Source organism: Oryzias latipes, chromosome 19, assembly GCF_053564925.1.
Source record: "Oryzias latipes strain Hd-rR chromosome 19, Olatipes_Hd-rR_3.1".
In the NCBI taxonomy this organism is placed as follows: Eukaryota; Metazoa; Chordata; class Actinopteri; order Beloniformes; family Adrianichthyidae; genus Oryzias; species Oryzias latipes.
The window spans coordinates 2,585,427-2,602,368 of record NC_136255.1 but is presented as its reverse complement, the minus strand read 5'-3'; the positions used below and the strand labels follow the sequence as shown (position 1 = coordinate 2,602,368).

Below are 16,942 nucleotides of genomic sequence, written 5' to 3'. Positions count from 1 at the left end.
CATAATGAGGGATTCGAACCTTTGACTGCAGAAGAAAGCTTTCAACATGATTTGTGTCTGATGTAATTACATCATTTAAAGGTAGATTTTAAAATAATTTATATAGACCCCTTAGTAGAAAGTAATCTATTTAAGCGAACTACAAGTAGTCTGTACACTAAAAGTCATGCAGTATATTTTGAAGTTTATTTTTAAAATACTATCTATGTAGTATTTAACGTTAAACGTTGGGAGTTGGGTCATCTAGACCCACTAGACAGAGCTCTGAACCTTTTTTTTCAATGATTTGTGATCTTCACTGGTGTCCATGGATTACATGAAATCTTTCCACCTTTATCCACCTTTGTCATGGTAGGGAGAACACGTCAATGGAAGGGGGGGGGGGGGGGGGGGGGTCATCTGGACCCCACAACATAGCAGAAGGGTTACATTACCGTATTTGTTTTTTTTCCAGATGATTCTCTTTTCAGTCACAGCTTCTGTCTGCTTTTGAGAACAGTTCTGGACAGATCGAGGCCTGGCCCACCTCTCCAGAAAGGCGGCCGCCTTGTCTTGTTCTTCCTGCTGGCACAGGAAGTGAGCGACGACCATCACAGACCTCATGTCTATTTGAAGTGGGACAACTTGCAGAATCAGAGACTAAAAAAACCTGTTCTGCACCACAGGAAAGGGATATTCTTGTTTTCCCTGCAGGATTTTGATGCAGAAAGTTCTCCTTTTTCCCAGAAACGCCATTTGAAGGGGGAGAACAGAATCCTAGTCATGAGGAGAGTCGTTGGTCTTGAATCCCACACAGCAGTTTGTCAGTTCTAAAAAATGACAGAGGTGGTCACGTCTGCTGCAGGATGAAGCTCCAGCCTCAATGGTTCCTCTAAGCGTGAGTTTGCTAAACTTGCTTGGACTCCAGCGCATGCGTGCTCTTGCACGTTCATCACACCCTCCAATACAAATGCTGCTGCATAAACCCCCTCAGCGGTGCAGCAGCCAGGCCGTCTTCAGCCGCAGGTTCCTGACAGCAGGGAGTGACCTCAGCCTGCGCGGGGGTTAGAATCACTTAGGAGCTTTGAGAACGATCTGATCCGAGTCCATGAAGAGACGTTTGGGATTAGAGCAAAAACAGTTTATTTGCTTTATTCAAATGTAAAATCATTAGGTAAACAAAAACTGCAAAGACAGAAAAAAAAGATTTTTCTGATAATATACCAAATTTAAAGAGCTCCTGTCAATCAATGACCCACTCCCACTCCAAGCCAGGTTTTTATTGGGTGGGTTTCCGTCGGTCTCCAGCCTGAACTTGTGGACCAGCAGCAAACACAACAAGCCCGTTTTTCCCGGCTGCTGCAGAACCCCGACTGGCATTCACGGTCGGGTTGTTCTTCACCAAACTCTTAGGGTCCTACAGATCTGGAGAGCTCGCTGGTCCCCAGCAGTGTGGTGACCTGTGGGGGCCGGTTGGAGCGCGGTGGTCACTTCCTGGGGCTGCCGAAGTGTCCCAGCGGGGAGCCCTGGACGTAGGCCCGGATGGCACTCTGCAGGCAGCTGGCCCTGTGGGCCTCGTCCTCCCTTATTCTCTGGATCTCAGCCTCTTTCAGTCGCAGCTTCTCCAGCAGGGAGGATATCTCACTCTCTTTGTCGAGGAGCGCCTCCCTGTGGTTGCTCCCCAGCACTACAAGATAGAAAAGAGAATTTAAGAATCCACCTCCTCTGAGAAGAAAAACAAAAAATGCAGACAAGCAAACCTTTCAGCTCTCTCTCCAGAGCGCTGATCTTTGCTTTGAGCCCCCCCTGTGCCATCATCTCTGCCTGAAGCAACGCAATCTGCTCCTGCAGCTCCACCTTCACTCGGCTCACCTCCGCCACCCTCTCCTGGTCTTTACCCGCCAGCTCCTGTAACCACACAGCCCCACTCAGAAAAATGACGGCTCTTTGTCCAGGTCTTTTTGAAGACCGTCATTCTAACGCTGTGTTTGTTTTACTACGAAGGTCCGACCTGCTGCAGCTCCTCCACCCTGCGCCGGCAGCCGTCCATCTCGGCGCTTTGCTGGCCGTTCTTGGCCTGCAGCTCAGAGATGGTCTGCTTCTGCTGGGAGCAGTGCAGCTGCACCTCCTGCAAGGAGGAACGCACGGAGCGCAGCTTCTCCTCCAGCAAGGACACGTGCTCCTGCTGCTCAAAGACAGACAGACGGCGTTACCACAGCAACCGTCACAGCAAACAACAACAACCAGATTCTGACTCTAAAGTCCCGATGAGACAGAAATGAAGACAAATCAAAGAAGTTCTGTGGTTCTGTTTGTAAGAGGATCTGGTCTGACGAGAGAAGAGAACAAAGGTTCTGAGCGTTTCAAAGACAGACGGTACCACATTCAGAACCACAAACAGAACACAGAGCTCAGCCGTTTGAAGCCTGTCCTAGTGAAACCGCCGCAGGGTTCCTTCTGGTCTCCAACTCCAACGCGGGCGGGGACATGCTCAGAGGACAGATGCTGAGGTTCTGCTGAGGTTCTGTTGAGTGATGGAGGACGCCGATGCCTCACCTCCTGCAGTCGCAGCTGGGAGCGCACCCTCCCCAGCTCCTCCTCGGCGTGGACCCTCTCCGTCACACAGGCGGCTTTACCTTTACTCACCTCCTGCAACACATTAGCAGAGAGATCCAGCCACCAACACAACAAAACCCACAATATGGCCCACAATAGAGTGGATTTTTGTTCTGTTCAAAAAACACCTTTTTCAGATAGTTTTTATTAAAAAGTCTGGTTCTTGTTCACTTTTTCCTGCAGAGTTATCTAAAGCTAAAGTCTGAAGGCTTCAAAACTTCCCCCCCAAAATCTCTGATGATTAAAAACCCTCTGGTGTACAGTCCTAATAATGAACTAGAAGTAGCTGCATTTCCAGAGGAAAACACAGGGATGATGCTGTATTGCTGAATGAAAATGAACCTTAAAGGTTAATAATTGGCAATAAATAAATAACAAATGAATTAAGGAAATGATCAAAGTTGACCATAAATAAAGTGAAAACAGCACATTAATAAAAAAGATATGTTTGTGAAAAATGTCAGAGCCGGGTATCGAACCAGCGAGCTTCTGCACCAAGGATTCCCCGTTTATTTCAATGGAGGCAAAAAATCCTGGAATACCTGGAAAAGTTTAAGGATTTAAAGGACCAAAAGTCACAGCTGGAAAAAGCTGAACATTTAAATAGTAAAATAGTTAAAATAGCTGAAAAATTGTAGGAGGAATTAAGCAGAAAAGATGGAGGAAGATACTAGAATAAAGAGAGAAACAGGAAAACAATGGTTAAATACATTATTTAACCAAATAAAATGTCTGGTGTTTGAGATGAGGTTTTATTTCTTATCCATTTAAACAAACTGTTTCTACATTGGTCAACAGGAGGTGCTGCCTCAGTGAGCTTCAGAACGGATCAGAACACACGGCCTGTTGTAGGTTGGATGCAGACACTGACCTCCTCCAGCTGAATGCGCTGCTCCTCCAGCTTCAGGACGCGCTCCTGCAGCTGCCTCTCACTCTCTTCCAGCCGCCGGCTGACGTGCTCCACCTGCAGGAGAATCACCTGCCGTCACCTGCAGCACACAGCTGGAACTTTGGGCTGTTTTTCCAATGGAAATAGTATTAAAGGATGGACTTTTCCACAGAAAGGAGAACGTCCGTCCCTCTGTACCTGTTTGTGACCGGATCTTCCTCATATATCTTGTTTTTCGATCAAAAGTAGCCAAAAACGTCTCACCCGTCATTTTCTGCATTACAGCGTATGGAGGCTCAGTTTGTCTGGCGCCATCCGTACGACTTTCTTCAGATAGTGGATGATGCCTCATGTTCTTAGCGTGTTCCTGGTGTTGTGTTTGTCTCAGAGCATCATGGACTCCTGAAAGCATGTGCTCTATTTGATTTCAGCTAAAGTGCTTCTCTGACCGTCTAGACTCCAGCAGGGATATGAGCCCACATTGTTCTCCCCACTGCCGGTCACTGTCTAATCTTGGAGCTTGTATTTTTTTGGGGCCCTCCTTTTGGGGCCGGGGGACTTTCCTCGGTTGGACCCCGTCTCCTCTGACCCGACCTCCGGTCTATTTCCTAGCAGTGATGTAAAAGTGCTTGGTGGAGGAATGGAGTACCTCCTTCTGACGGAGGCTTTCGCTGTCCTCCAAAGCTTGTTTAGACCTCCGCTTCTCCATTTCCAGTCGATCTGGAACAGAGCAAAGATCATCCGATGAGTCCGGTGGAGGAGAGGCCTTCCTCTGAGCCCCTGCAGCGGCGGTTTCTGCGGTTACCGTCGGCCTGTGCCAGCCGCATCTTCAGCTCGGCGGTGCTGTTGGCGAGCTCCTGCTTCAGCTCGAAGATCTGCTGCTGCTGGGACTTGCACCTCTGCTCCAGCTCCTCGCCCTAACACACAGTAAAGGCCGTGTCCCACAGCCACCACGTACATTATGTGCATTATGCATGGAGGAAAACGGGTCATACGTGAAATACGTGGAAAAGTGGGAACAGTTGTGGTTTTCACGTGAAATCTTCACAGATGTTTTACGAATGAACCACGTTAAAACCACAGAAGACGTACGAATAAATGAATAATACACATAATGTGAACGTGATCTAAAAGTTATACATCGTTGGTTCCACCGTCGTGGAAATTTGAGTATGCATCTCGCAAAAATCACGCATAAGATTTAGCTAATAATCAGGTATAAGCTACGTAAAATTCAAGAAACACGAAAATTGAAATTTCCTACGTGGAAAATGTGCAACATGTACGTAGCAGCTGTGTGACACGGCCGACACAATGACTGGACTCACAGGTAACACACCCAGCAACACCTGCTGACGTTTCATTCTGATGGATTCTACAAAGAAGACTCTTACTTTACTCCTCAGCTGGCCGTTGGTTTCCGTCAGGTTTTGGATTTCTCTCAGAAGTTTTCCTTCTCGGAGCAAACTGTCCTACAAGAAACAACAGTTCAGGTGTGATCAAAGCGGATATTTACGCCAGTGTTTTCTTTTTTCATCTTATTTCTCGTGTTCTTGGCTCAGAAACTTCAAACAGTCCTCCAACTTTGGTTCTCTAGAGAGCGCCATCGTCCAACGCCTTCCTGCTGGGCTTCAGGACGCAGACACGCTCTCAGCCAGCAGGTCACAGCTCTAACGTGAGACAAAGCCGTCACAGTCCCACATTCTCTGGGTCTCCATGGTTCCTCCAGGCTCCTCCTCTGACCCAAACGGACCCTCTGTTACTGAGACCTCCAAACTAAGCTGAGCTGCTCCTCTGACATCTGGCCCACCATCAGGACCGGAGTTAAAGCTCGTCTCGGTTAAGTGGGTTCAGTTCTGATCCAAACTGACCTGCAGCGGAATCGTCTGCACTCAAACTGAGGGGAACTGGAAGAACTGGACTTCTGGCTTTGACGGCTTTTGGTTGACTCATAAATTTGAAGTTTGAACGAGTCTTTATTTGGCATTTTAATATCAAATACAATCAGAAAACAGAAAAGACATCAGGCAGAGGGGCGGGGCGGTGGAGTCTGGAGGTCTGCAAACACGTCACTTATAAGGCATCAAATGTACTGGATAAGACCCAGACTGCTGTCCTGCACTGATCTTGTGGTCACAGCTGACAACCAACGAGAGCAAACTCCGCCTGCTGCTGGCGTCTTCTGTCCTACCTCTTCCTCCTTCTTCCTCCGTCTGCTCTGCTTCTCCCTCTCGTCTTCCTTCTCAGCCTCCAGCCGGCTCAGACGTTCTCCCAGACTCTGGTTCTTCTGCTCAGAAAGAGCGAGGGCGGCTTCTGCCATCTGCAGCCTGCTCTCACACACACATGCACACACATTCACACACATGCACACACAGAGACACACACATGCACACAGACGCACACACATGCACACACATATGAACACAGAGGCACACACATTCACACAGAGAGGCACACACACACGTGCATACATATGGATACACGCACACATACACACAGAGACACACACATGCACATGCACACACATGCACACAGACGCACACACATGCACACATGCACACACATTCATGGCAATTATTAAGTTTTCCAGACTGGATTAATATTGATGTTTTTATTCATATTAATGTCCAAAAAGTTACGTTTTAAAGTTTCAACGGTTTAGCTTTAGTGTCTTCAGTAAATGTTTATCTTGTTCGGCCCAAAACCTAAAGTGTGTTTTGGATTTAGGCCCCCTGTGCAACTGAGTTTGACCCCCCTGTAAGACGAGTCGAGAAAATTCATGCATTTTTTGTGTAAAATGGTTTACAGCTGGGGTGGGGGCACTCACCTGGGGAGTAAGTTAGTGTCTACACTGTCTACAGCAGCAGAGCCGCCGCTCTAGTCGGTCCACACAGACGGATCCGCTCTGCCGCTGCCTGGTGCTGAACGGATTCGGTCGGAGGTTTTGAATGTTAAACAGGATTTCTAAACCTGACAGGCGGCTTTTGTTCCACATCCGTGTTCTGATCCCGTTAGTGTTAGGTTTGATCTTTAGAGTGAGGACGACCTTCAGACGTGAACTGGAGGCGTCTGCACACACAGGGAGGGAAGAGCGCACGCTTACTTTGCAGTGAGCGCTTTGACAGCCGACTTCCTCTCATTCAGAGCTTCCTGGAGGTGGGAGATCTGCACCGAGGCCGACCTGCAGCATGGGAGGAGGCTTGTCGCTTGGACAGGAATGGTTTCATTGATGGAGGAAGTGTTCGGTCCTCAAACTCACCTGTTGGAGCGTCCCATCTCCTCCTTCTGCCGGTCGATGGTCTCCATGAGGCTGAGGAACTGCAGGAGAGCAGTAGCAGTCAGAGAGCTAAAGATCTGAGACCCACTGAACTCTACTCATTTACTGAGGCTTTAGACCAGAGGTGAGCAAACTGCGGCCCATTAAACAATGTTATCTGGCCCACCAAAACTGGAATAAAATATACAATATTGATGTTTTATTTTCCCTGTAATTCTGGTTTCTCTCCATAAATGATGCTCTACAAATGCACTGAGCGTTGTCTAGTTTCAGAAGGTTGTTTTGCATTCATTAATGTTATTTCTCTCTCTTCTGAGGTGGATTACCAAAACAATCCCTGCATCTGCTCTGGTCCCGGCCCTTTGGACACATTTCAGAACCCCCTGTGGCCCGCGGGTCAAAAGGTTTGCCCAGCGCTGCATTTTAGACCGTTATTGTCCTTAATGATGCACGTTTTGCTTTGTCTGGTGGTCACAACATCCTAAACTGAAATCTTCTCTCTGCTTCCCTGACTCTCTCCTGTCCTCTCGTTTTTGCACCGTCTCCGGTTTCGTCTTAAAGGCTTCACACTGGGCCAGTTGCAGGCCGGCTCACCTGCCGCCCCTTCTCCTCCTTCAGGGTCTGGATCTCCCGGCTGAGGACCTGGGTCCTGCTGTGGTTCTCTCTCAGGGTGGTCTGGCGGTCGGAGTTGTGTCCTGCGGTCTGCTCTGAGGCGGTCCACAGCACCAGGGTCATTCAGAAAAGCCCACACTCTAATGCAGCGTCTGCAGCAGCTGCTGCCACCTTTCACTTACCGATAGCTTTAAGCGGGTCGCTCGGGATGTTGTTTCCAGCCACTTTCAGCTTCACCATGCTCTTGTTGCTCTGCAGGGCTTCCAACAGGGACCTGCCACCCAACAGGCCGAGGTTGTTCCACCTCAGATCTGCCAGGGGAGGAAACGAGAAGGTGGTCAACAAATGAGTCCGTCTCCGGAAAAAGACGTTGCACCTTAGAATGGGAGCAGGCCCAGATAATCAGAGACTTCTGTCTTTTGAAAACACGTGTCTGAGCGTGACGTGATGTGTGAGCTCCTGCACGTCACCTAGCTCCTCCAGGGAGCCGCTGCGGCGCAGTGCCAGCGCCAGGGCAGCCGCTCCATGGTGGCTGATCTGATTGTTGCGCAGGTCCAGATGGGTCAGCGTGTTGTTGGAGCCCAGACCGTCACAAAACGCCGAAAACGCTTCCTCCCATACGCCCAAGGCGTTCCACTCCAGAACCAGCCTAGAAACACCAGCATCAGCTCCATAAGAGCTGGGAAAGGAGCGCCGTGCTCCACCCGCAGGCCGAGCACCGACTGGGGACGTGTCTGAACACATCAGAGGCAGAAATCTAGCAGAGGACAGTCGGAGCGCGGCTCTCACCTACACAGGGTCTTGTTGCGGGCCAGCAGTTTTCCCAGCACCTCAGCTCCGGCCGACCGCAGGTTATTCCCCTGTGGACAGAAGCATTTCGTCAACCGATCCGTCCGTCCGTCAGGTGTTCAGCATCATTTGACAAACCTTCATGTCGAGAGATTTCACTGTGGTGTTGCCAAACAGTCCACTCAGGAGGATTTTGGCCCCTGAAGGTCAGACACAAAGACAAAAAACTAATGAGGTCACGTTTGTCAAAAATATCAACAATTAAAGGACAACACATGAAAAAACAACAACTTTCAGTTAAATTATAATAACTACTTTAACTTAAAATCCCACCTTGATCATCTTCTAGTGTATTTTCAAAGCGTTCCCAGTTAAGTAGAAATATGCTGTTTTTAACCAAAATCTAAAAAAAACCTTGTATGTCCAAATTCCCACCCCTGCCCTACATAGTGCCCTATATAGAGCGTTCTCCATTTTCTAGTGCTGTCTGAATCTACAATTCCAAATCCAGTGCTCTGGAAAACCAGTGTGCATCGGTGCTCACTAGATCGGAGAACATAGACCACAATGCATTGCGTCGGAACATTTTTTTCCCCAAAAAGATTTATTTAAATAATTTTTTTTAAATAAATCGTCAATGTTTTTATCCTCAGAAGACAGTGGACTCATAAATGATTGTTGCAAAACGCTCATATTAATTAAATTTAAACTTCATGAAATCGATGACATCATATCTGCCGTTTAAAAAAAAAAAAAGGAGTGAGCTTGGTGTCAGAATTGCTTTAAAAATCCAGGACACTGCATAGTTTTTTAGCATTTAGGGGTTCAGGTGAGAATTCGGACGCAACAGTTTCTGCAGAGCAGCAGGAGCTCATTAGAAATTCACCTAGAATTGTGGGCGGGACTGTTGGAATCAAGTAAGCCTGCCCCAACTCCCCGTCACCCATCTGTTTACACTCTCTCCCCCTTCCTTACACCCCCTCACCCACTAACATTAGTAGGACAACAAGAACAGCAGCAATATCTGAACTATCCCGCCGTCCCGTTCTGATCCAGATTCCAGCTCAGACCAGGAAAACAAAGACCTTCATTCTCTGCAGGTGGATGATCAGAATGGAGCGGAGCAGGGAGACCTTAGCCCCGCCCCCCACCCAGTGTATTTTCTACATCACTAATTATTTCTTTTTTCAGCAGCATCTTTTGGTCTGCTCCTGATTCACAGCAATTTGAATAAATAAATACTAAGAAACGCAATTCAAAGTTTGATTTTCCGGTGTTTGTCATAATCCTATGGCTAACAGTAGCCCCCATAGGCGGGTGCTGTCAAACACACCTTCCTCACTCAGCATGCAGTCGCTCAGCGACACCTGCGTAAAAGCGCCGTCCTGCAGGGCCCGGGCCAGCACCGAGCAGGTGTCTGCAGACAGGCTCTGTCCACTCAGATCCAGCCTGGAACCCTCCTGCAGCTGATCCAGGACCCCTTCCTGAGGCTCCACGCCGCCCTCCTTACACAGACGCAGGTACAACCCCCTGGAGTCCTCCATCGCTGGTCTCCACAGTCCCGATCATCTGAGCACAGAGAGCCGTCTTTGGTCCTCAGGGGCCCATCTACCGAGCAGCAAAAAAGAAAAACAGAGACTTCAGCTTAGTTTTGGTCAAAGGCAGCAAAAGTCCTGTCAAAGATGCCGCTAGCCTCCAATGCAGAAAGGTTTGGAGCTTGTGAGAGCTGTTCCTGAGTTATAAATAAAGTTTTCATAAAACAGTAAATGCATGTCTCTCCATCCTCCACGTGACTTCCTCAGATGACAGCGGAACCCACATCCAAAACCACGTGACTTGGACCTGAGACCTTCCAGCATCCCTAACCCCGAGTTCATGATTTTTGGTTTGCACCTCAGGGCCACCGTAGTTTCATGTTCAGCGTTTTTTTTTCAGCCCGCCTGATGAAGATGAAGTGATGAAGAGCTCAGACTTGAAAACGGGGGCTTCAGGGCAAAAAGCTGGACGGCTACGTTAGCAGAAACTTTTCTAAGTTGGCACAAAACCCTTCAATTCGTTCAAAGCGAACTGTGATTTCACTTCCTAAACGGACTGTTGAAGAGCTAGAAGATGGTTTCTAAGAAAGACCCACTGAAAGTTTGTCTGGCGGCAGACGCGAAGCGGGACTCGAACAGATGATCCACACAAAAACCGAAAGGCGAGACGTTTTCTCGAATGTTTGTCGGTACGAAATCCGAAGAAATTACAAAATAGCATCAAACAGACCCCAGCAGGCAGAATGCAGCGTCTCCTGATGATTACTGTGTTTACCATCTGACGGATGAAGGAAACCAGCCGTTCAAGTAACCAGGAAGTGTGATCCGCGCAAAGCATCATGGTCAGCGTAGTGAGATTTGAAAAAATTTTTCTGTCTCTCTTTTACTAACATTAACTATAATTTCATCTTGAAAAAAAGACTTTTACAAATAATAACTAGTTTTATATTTTTTAAATGATTATTTTCGTCATAAAAACCGGACCGCAAAGGCAAGAACAAAACTGTTGCGATTACCTTAATCCACCGCCAGGAGGCGACAATAAGACACCATCATCCGCTGAGCACAGAATTCTGTGGCCGAAGAAGAGCAGGTGGAACCAGGCATGGCTGGAAACACGAGCAGCGCGGCGTCTAAGGTGAGCAGCTCTCTGGTGAAACTGCAGTCTCTGCACGGAATGTTTGCTATCTACAAGAAGAAAGGGCCGACATCCGCCGACGTGCTGAACGCGCTCAAAGAAGCCTTGCTCAAAGGTAACCAGGGCAAAACAACAGAAACGAGCGGAAGACCAAATAAAGCTGCAGGTGAAATGTGTTTCCTCATCCTCTAAGAAGCGGGAGTGGAGACCCCCAACCCCCGGAAAAGAAAGAAGCAGTGGCTGAAGATGGGCCACGGAGGGACCCTGGATAGCGCCGCCAGCGGCGTGTTAGGTAACTGACGCCCTGCTGCGTTTGGGGTCCGCTGGGAATCACCAGCTCTGATTTCAGACCAGGTGATATTCCGCTAATAGCGCAGTGTAACTGTGAACACCTGATAGGTTTATGGTTTGTTTGAGCTTCTTTCTCAGGAATGTCCTTCAAAAACTAGAAATCTTTTTTTCTGCCATATTTCCAAGAGTTTGGATTGAAGGCAACAGAGAATGTAAAGCTGAAAAGTTTAAAGTGCCACTCCGATCATCATCTGACCTGTTTTCAAAGTCTTCCCTGTTGTCCTTTCGTTATTATTACGCTGGTTTTAGCCAAAATCCAAAAACTTGTTTTTTTTAGTACATTTTTTGCAGAAAGTCAGTAGAAATTCACTTCTGAGTTGTGGGCGGGACCATTTGCACAGCCAATGACACAGTAAGCACACCCCACTTCCCGTCATCCATCTATTTACACTCTCTCCCACTAGCTTAAAACCCCTCACATCCCCCCAGCCTAACATTAGTGGGGAAATAAAAACAGCAGCAGAGTATCAGATCTATCCAGCCGTGTGGTTCTGATCCAGATTACAGCTCAGACCAAGAGACGTTCATGCATCTATTTGTCTGACCAGAAGGGGGCGGAGCAGGGAGCTTTGGTCCCGCCCCTTTAGCTTTTTTCTCACCTGCTCCTGATTCGAATTCTCCTGATCTGGCAACATCTGCCACAGGCCCTTTAAGAAAAAAACTTTATTAACAACTGAGTTACCTTACATAGAACAACAGTAACTACATAAACATGACAAAGAATAACAATAACCATTACCTAACATAAAATATAGACCATAAAAGGAAAGAATAAACATAACACACACACACACACAAATAAGAATGTAAACTATCCAAATTAGGGCTGCACGATATGAGGAAAACTCGCGATATTAGTGATCAATATTGCAATGACGATACAACTTTAGATACATGAACAAATGGCAAAAACATTTCCATTTCGCTGCAAAGGTTTAATTTAAATAAAAGTCAAAATACCTTAAATTATTCTCCAAATGACCTTCGTCTAATTAGGAGGTTAACATCCAACATAAAAGCTCCATTCGATTGTTCAAATGCATTAAGTTCAATTTATGGTGATTTTCGCCGACTTCTGCGATATGGATATTGGACAGCTTCAAAACGCGATAACGATAAATTTGCGATTAATGGTGAAGGCCTAATCCAAATACTTTAACATGTGTTTGGGGTTCTGGTTAAGTTTAGATTTCTTAACAAAACCAAGTAATTTCAAGCATTTCTTCTTTTTCATATAATTGAAAATAAAAACAGAACTCAGTAGTCAAAGCAGTCAAAAGTGGTTTGGTCTTCAAATATGTATTTCTGTGAATATAAAACTTTCCTTGCAATATCAGGACATTAAGAACCATATTTTCCGGTCTATTAGATATCACCTCCCCTAATAAAACATTTCTGCGTCTAATTGAACTGGAAGTGCAAGTTTGGAAGAATAGCAAAAGCAGAACTCGTCCCAAAATGTTTCTAAAGCTCCACATCACAACCCAGATGTTTCAACGGGCTTCACACCAGAACTTTATCCAAAAACATGAAATCTGTCATGAAATACAAAGCTGATAGCTAAAATGGGCATCCCTGCCCTTTGACCCTCCAACGAATCCCAACGTTTTGAGTAAATAGAAACGCAGAAACGAAATTTGAATCTTAATTTTCTGTAGAAAAATGCTACAAGAACGCGTTAGAAACACCGTTTTCATCAGTGTGGGGCTTTAAACGCAAAATAAACGATAATGTGACGTGTTGTGTAAGAGGCGGGGCTTGGTCCAACCAGCCGTGGCTCCTTTGATGGCGAAGCTTCAGAATCGGAGAAATCACTCAAATTTGACTTTTTTTTTCTCCATTTTCTGCCGTCCAGAGCAGCGTTCAGGGAAATTTGGCCATTTTTAGGGCTTTTTTTTTTTTTTCAGAACTCTAAAAGCACGTCTGATTGTTTTCTGTCTTAAAACAGTTGCATCGTTTGAGCAGGAAGTGAAAGGTTTTCTCTCTGCTGGGAACTTTCCTTTAAATTCCCAAACTGTTTGGTAGAAGTTGGTTTTTCCCATCAAGAGCATCCGCGGGTTCTGCGGCTCCTGTTTGCTTCCGTTTCCTGGAAACCGGGTCAGAACGCTCTTTTGGCGTTGATGGACGTAGATCCACTCCAGTGCTTCTGGAAAAGATGGCGAAGAACCCAGAGCACGGCGCCCTGCCGCCTGCGCCGCCGCGACCTTCTGTCCTGGAGGTGATCGGGCCGTGTTTGTGTGTTTCAGTGGTCGGAGTCGGGGACGGCACGAAAATGCTCAGCTCCATGCTGACGGGCTCAAAGGTGAGTTTTGCACCAGCAACCCCAAGTCTGCTGCTCTGCATGATCTGGAAAACAAAAAGAGGGAAGTTCCCGTTTGTAGAAGGATGCATCGCTGCAGTCATTTGAAAACTTGACATGTTTGGATGGCGGTGTTTGATCCAGACCAGCGGCTTCAGCGCCTCACGTGTTGAACGTTTCCTCCTCAGAAGTACGTCGCTGTCGGCGAGCTCGGGAAAGCGACGGACACTCTGGACGCCACCGGCAGCGTCGTTCTGGAGAAAGGCTTCGGTAAAAAGACCGTCCTGAGATTTGATCCGAGCGCTTCGTCTCATCCGTGCCTTGTTTGTGCCCCCCCCCGCAGAACACATCACCAGGCTGGATGTGGAGGAGAAGCTGAAGTCCTTCACTGGGGACATCATGCAGGTTCCCCCGCTGTGAGTAACGCCGCCGCCGCCATCCCTGATCAGAGCGTCAGAGTTAGATGAGCCAATTCTTCTCTAGGAGTTCTGGTACCTCGCGGGTCCGTCCTGGGGGAGGATCCCTCCTGGACCGAGCCTCCCGTAGAAAACGCTTTCCTTTCTCCTCCAACCAGACGGACTCGGTCCAGTCGCCTCTTGCTTTTCTTTTTTTTCTTTCACTTGAAGGACACAGAGTCACGGTTTCTATGGCAACCATTGTTGTGGATCAGGGGTGAGCTTGTTGAAAGTTCACAGCGCCACTGCTGGAACGCACGTTCAGGAGAATCTGTCAAACGGTTTGAACGATGGGACCACCTTCTTGTATCGAAGCATCTGATTGGTCGGTTTAAAACTTCAACTACAGAAAATGTATAATAAAAAAAAGAGGATGATCAAGAAGATGTGAAAAAAGGGATCCGAACTGCTTCTGACAGCAGTTTCTTTACAGACGTCTGGGATTTTGGCTTCTTGGAACCACTTCCTGTTTGGAACGCCGGGGGGGGGGGCACTCTGTCCAGTTCTCTATAATTCTTAATTGTCATTGTCACAATTACATTGAAATTCAAAAGTTTTAGAAATTCTACAACTGGCCACAAAATAATAATAAATAATGCGTATATATATATATATATATATATATATATATATATATATATATATATATATATATATATATTCAGTCACTCAAAACAGGAAATGAAAATGTATTTGTTGCCAGATAAAAGTGCATTTGTCATTTAAAGAGTAGGATCCACAATAGGTTTTTAAATCATTAAAACTATGAAAATGAATCCGTTGAAGAAGACAACACTACATGAGCACAGTTTGTGAATTTAAAACCCAACTTCCACCTCTGCACAGTTCTCTGAACGCCTGCCCTCCCTACTGCAGCGGCGTCAAACGTTCTGTCCTCCTTCCAGCTTCTCTGCGTTGAAACAAGACGGCCAGCGTCTGTCCGTCCTCCTGAAGAAAGGTCACAAGGTGGAGGCCAAGCCCGCGCGTCCCGTCACGGTGTACAGCCTCACCCTGCAGGAGTTCACGCCCCCTCTCTTCACTCTGGGTCTGCACGCGTCCTGCGGCGTTCTGCCGGTCCTCTGAAGCAGAAGCTCTGAGTCTCGTTTCTCTGCAGACATCGAGTGTGGAGGCGGATTCTACGTCAGGAGCTTGGTGGATGAGCTGGGCAAAGGTGACTGCAGGTTCCCTCCGTCCTTCATGGTGGTGTTGGCTGGCTGGTTCTGACCTGTGTGTGTGTGTGTGTGGGTTTGTGTGTGCGTGCACGTACATGTGTGCTGCAGCTCTGTCGTCCTGCGCCCACGTGAAAGAGCTGGTGAGAACCAAGCAGGGTCCATTCACACTGCAGGAGCACGTCCTGCACGAGCAGCAGTGGACTCTGGAGAACATCCTGCAGGCGCTGCGGCCGACACCGCACGCCCAGAACCAGCAGAACCCGACGCCGAAGGAGCAGCCGGGCCCTGAATGAGGGAAGGAAGGCCCGATGGATCTGCAAAGACTTTTATGGAGGAATCGCATTCAAGCTGTGGGAGTTGGACGAGTTTTCATTTCAGTCTATCTTCCTGTGTGAGCGTCTGCAGAGCAGTGGCTGCTGTGCAGACGCTGCTGTGCAGACGCTGCTCTGCAGACGTTGCTGTGCAGACGCTGCTGTGCAGACGCTGCTCTGCCCTCCACTGCAGACGTGTCAAATAAATTGTCCCACACTTTATGGAACTCGGCGTCTCTGCAGCTCTATTTATCCTCTTTGTGCTGGTCTTCATTGGTTGTTAGACGCTGACAGAGGAGCCTGGTTTCATTCCAGCGAGCTTATGGTCCACAACTTCTGTTTGTTCAGACATCCAAAATCTCTCTTAGACGTTTTAGACTCTAACTTCCGACACTGTTGCCCCACGAGATGTTCTGAAAGGCAGGTGAAGGTCAGTTTGGGTCAAGTCCCCTCGACGTAGCGCTCAGTCCAACATGGGCCAGCAGGGGGTGCTGTTGGACCATTCAGTGGGGTGGAGCTGAACAGCCATGCTTTTAAAAACATTCAAGTTTGAATCAACAGTTTAAACTGTTTTACATTATCTTCATGCAAAATGGCAACAATCTGATGAAAACAAACAGATCCTTTTTTCCTGGAGCGCCTGAAGGCAGCAGCACGGTGCAGATGTGCTGCCATGAGGGTTTGCTGGTTCAACAGTAACATGACGAACAGCTATCAGAAACCCCGGCCTCTCTGCTGCTGATTACCTGGTTCAGGTGTCGCTCTCACTCATCCAGGTGACGTCTTCAGAACGAGTCACGGCGCCGTTGGCAAAGCCTCAAGGAAGAAGGGTTCAGGTCCGGTTTCCCTGACCGGTTCAGGTGTTTTACCAAGAAGAAGTTATGTGCAGGTTTACTGGCAGACATGACGGACGGTGGAGGTTTTCGTGATGTGAAATGATGTGCAGTGTGTTCTGAGTCTAAGGTCTTCAGATTTTAAACAATAAAGCACCTGAAAGCCTGAACCATGAAAACCCCAGCCTGCTGGGGGCCCTAAAGGTCAGAGAAGACGGAGGCCGGATTACCTTTTCCTTCAAAGAAAGTGCCAGAGAATCCGGATGCAAAATGTCGTATTTTCTGAGGATCTCATTGGTTCCAGTTGACTCCATGAGTTCACGGGCGGCGGACGATGCTGAGACCAGAATGTCACATTTCCAGGCCTCTGATGTCGTTTCTGGATGTGCAGATAATGTTAAGGCAGTTGGTTGTGTGTCTGCAGTGAAGTTAACCCTTCTGGATCCAAACCAGGGGTATTTAATCCCCCCCCCCCCCCCCCCCCACTGGAATAAACTAATCCTTTAGAGTTTTATTTCCCTGTAATTCTGGTGTCTCCCCATAGATGGTGCACGACACTGACCTTTGACCTTGGTTTAGTTGCTAAAAGTTACTGTGTGTTCATGTTGTCTTGGACGTTTTGTGATTTTTCTGATGGTCACGTGTGGGGTCATTCCAACGCCACCCGAACGCTGCGTTCCTCTTAC

At 47.6% G+C, this 16,942-nt stretch overlaps 2 protein-coding genes and 1 long non-coding RNA gene across 7 annotated transcripts; 2 read left to right on the top strand and 1 right to left on the bottom strand.

Moving 5' to 3' along the window:
• Window positions 1-1,105: 1,105 nt before the first annotated feature.
• lrrc45 (leucine rich repeat containing 45) lies at window positions 1,106-10,852 on the bottom strand. Of its 5 annotated transcripts, none has more exons than XM_011477885.3 (18): window positions 10,714-10,852; window positions 9,496-9,770; window positions 8,301-8,362; window positions 8,163-8,233; window positions 7,844-8,022; window positions 7,556-7,684; window positions 7,356-7,468; window positions 6,744-6,802; window positions 6,588-6,665; window positions 5,676-5,811; window positions 4,879-4,956; window positions 4,290-4,401; window positions 4,134-4,204; window positions 3,467-3,559; window positions 2,536-2,628; window positions 1,991-2,164; window positions 1,740-1,887; window positions 1,106-1,666 (listed from the first exon to the last, which is right to left on the bottom strand). In XM_011477885.3, exons 2-18 carry the CDS (start codon window positions 9,704-9,706, stop codon window positions 1,467-1,469), a joined length of 2,007 nt encoding a protein of 668 aa, XP_011476187.1. In that variant the 5' UTR covers window positions 9,707-9,770; window positions 10,714-10,852; the 3' UTR covers window positions 1,106-1,466. The 5 variants fall into 5 exon arrangements, with proteins under 5 accessions (XP_011476187.1, XP_011476188.1, XP_011476185.1 ...); XM_011477886.4 differs by lacking the exon at window positions 10,714-10,852 and adding an exon at window positions 10,473-10,600; XM_011477883.4 differs by lacking the exon at window positions 10,714-10,852 and adding an exon at window positions 10,428-10,540.
• LOC144987878 (uncharacterized) lies at window positions 6,750-7,449 on the top strand. Its single transcript, XR_013651555.1, has 3 exons — window positions 6,750-6,885; window positions 7,079-7,165; window positions 7,323-7,449. It is a non-coding gene; the product is annotated as an uncharacterized LOC144987878 (long non-coding RNA).
• On the top strand, window positions 10,803-15,650 carry trub1 (TruB pseudouridine (psi) synthase family member 1). Its single transcript, XM_023949438.2, has 8 exons — window positions 10,803-10,950; window positions 11,029-11,127; window positions 13,433-13,488; window positions 13,674-13,755; window positions 13,829-13,901; window positions 14,846-14,985; window positions 15,055-15,111; window positions 15,221-15,650. The coding sequence occupies exons 1-8, from the start codon at window positions 10,803-10,805 to the stop codon at window positions 15,403-15,405; spliced, it is 840 nt and encodes a 279-aa protein (XP_023805206.1). The 3' UTR covers window positions 15,406-15,650.
• The last annotated feature ends 1,292 nt before the right edge of the window (window positions 15,651-16,942 follow it).

What these genes read in the sequence shown, in the direction of transcription:
- lrrc45 (XM_011477885.3), bottom strand. Translation starts at nt 9,706, where the DNA reads ATGGAGGACTCCAGGGGGTTGTACCTGCGTCTGTGTAAGGAGGGCGGC. An exon ending in CGCAACAAGACCCTGTGTAG is followed by an intron (nt 8,023 to 8,162) that starts GTGAGAGCCGCG and finishes TGGTGTTTCTAG; the next exon opens with GCTGGTTCTGGAGTGGAACG. An exon ending in AAAGCCTCCGTCAGAAGGAG is followed by an intron (nt 3,560 to 4,133) that starts GTACTCCATTCC and finishes ATTCTCCTGCAG; the next exon opens with GTGGAGCACGTCAGCCGGCG.
- trub1 (XM_023949438.2), top strand. Translation starts at nt 10,803, where the DNA reads ATGGCTGGAAACACGAGCAGCGCGGCGTCTAAGGTGAGCAGCTCTCTG. An exon ending in CGCCGCCAGCGGCGTGTTAG is followed by an intron (nt 11,128 to 13,432) that starts GTAACTGACGCC and finishes TGTGTGTTTCAG; the next exon opens with TGGTCGGAGTCGGGGACGGC. An exon ending in GGTGGATGAGCTGGGCAAAG is followed by an intron (nt 15,112 to 15,220) that starts GTGACTGCAGGT and finishes TGTGTGCTGCAG; the next exon opens with CTCTGTCGTCCTGCGCCCAC.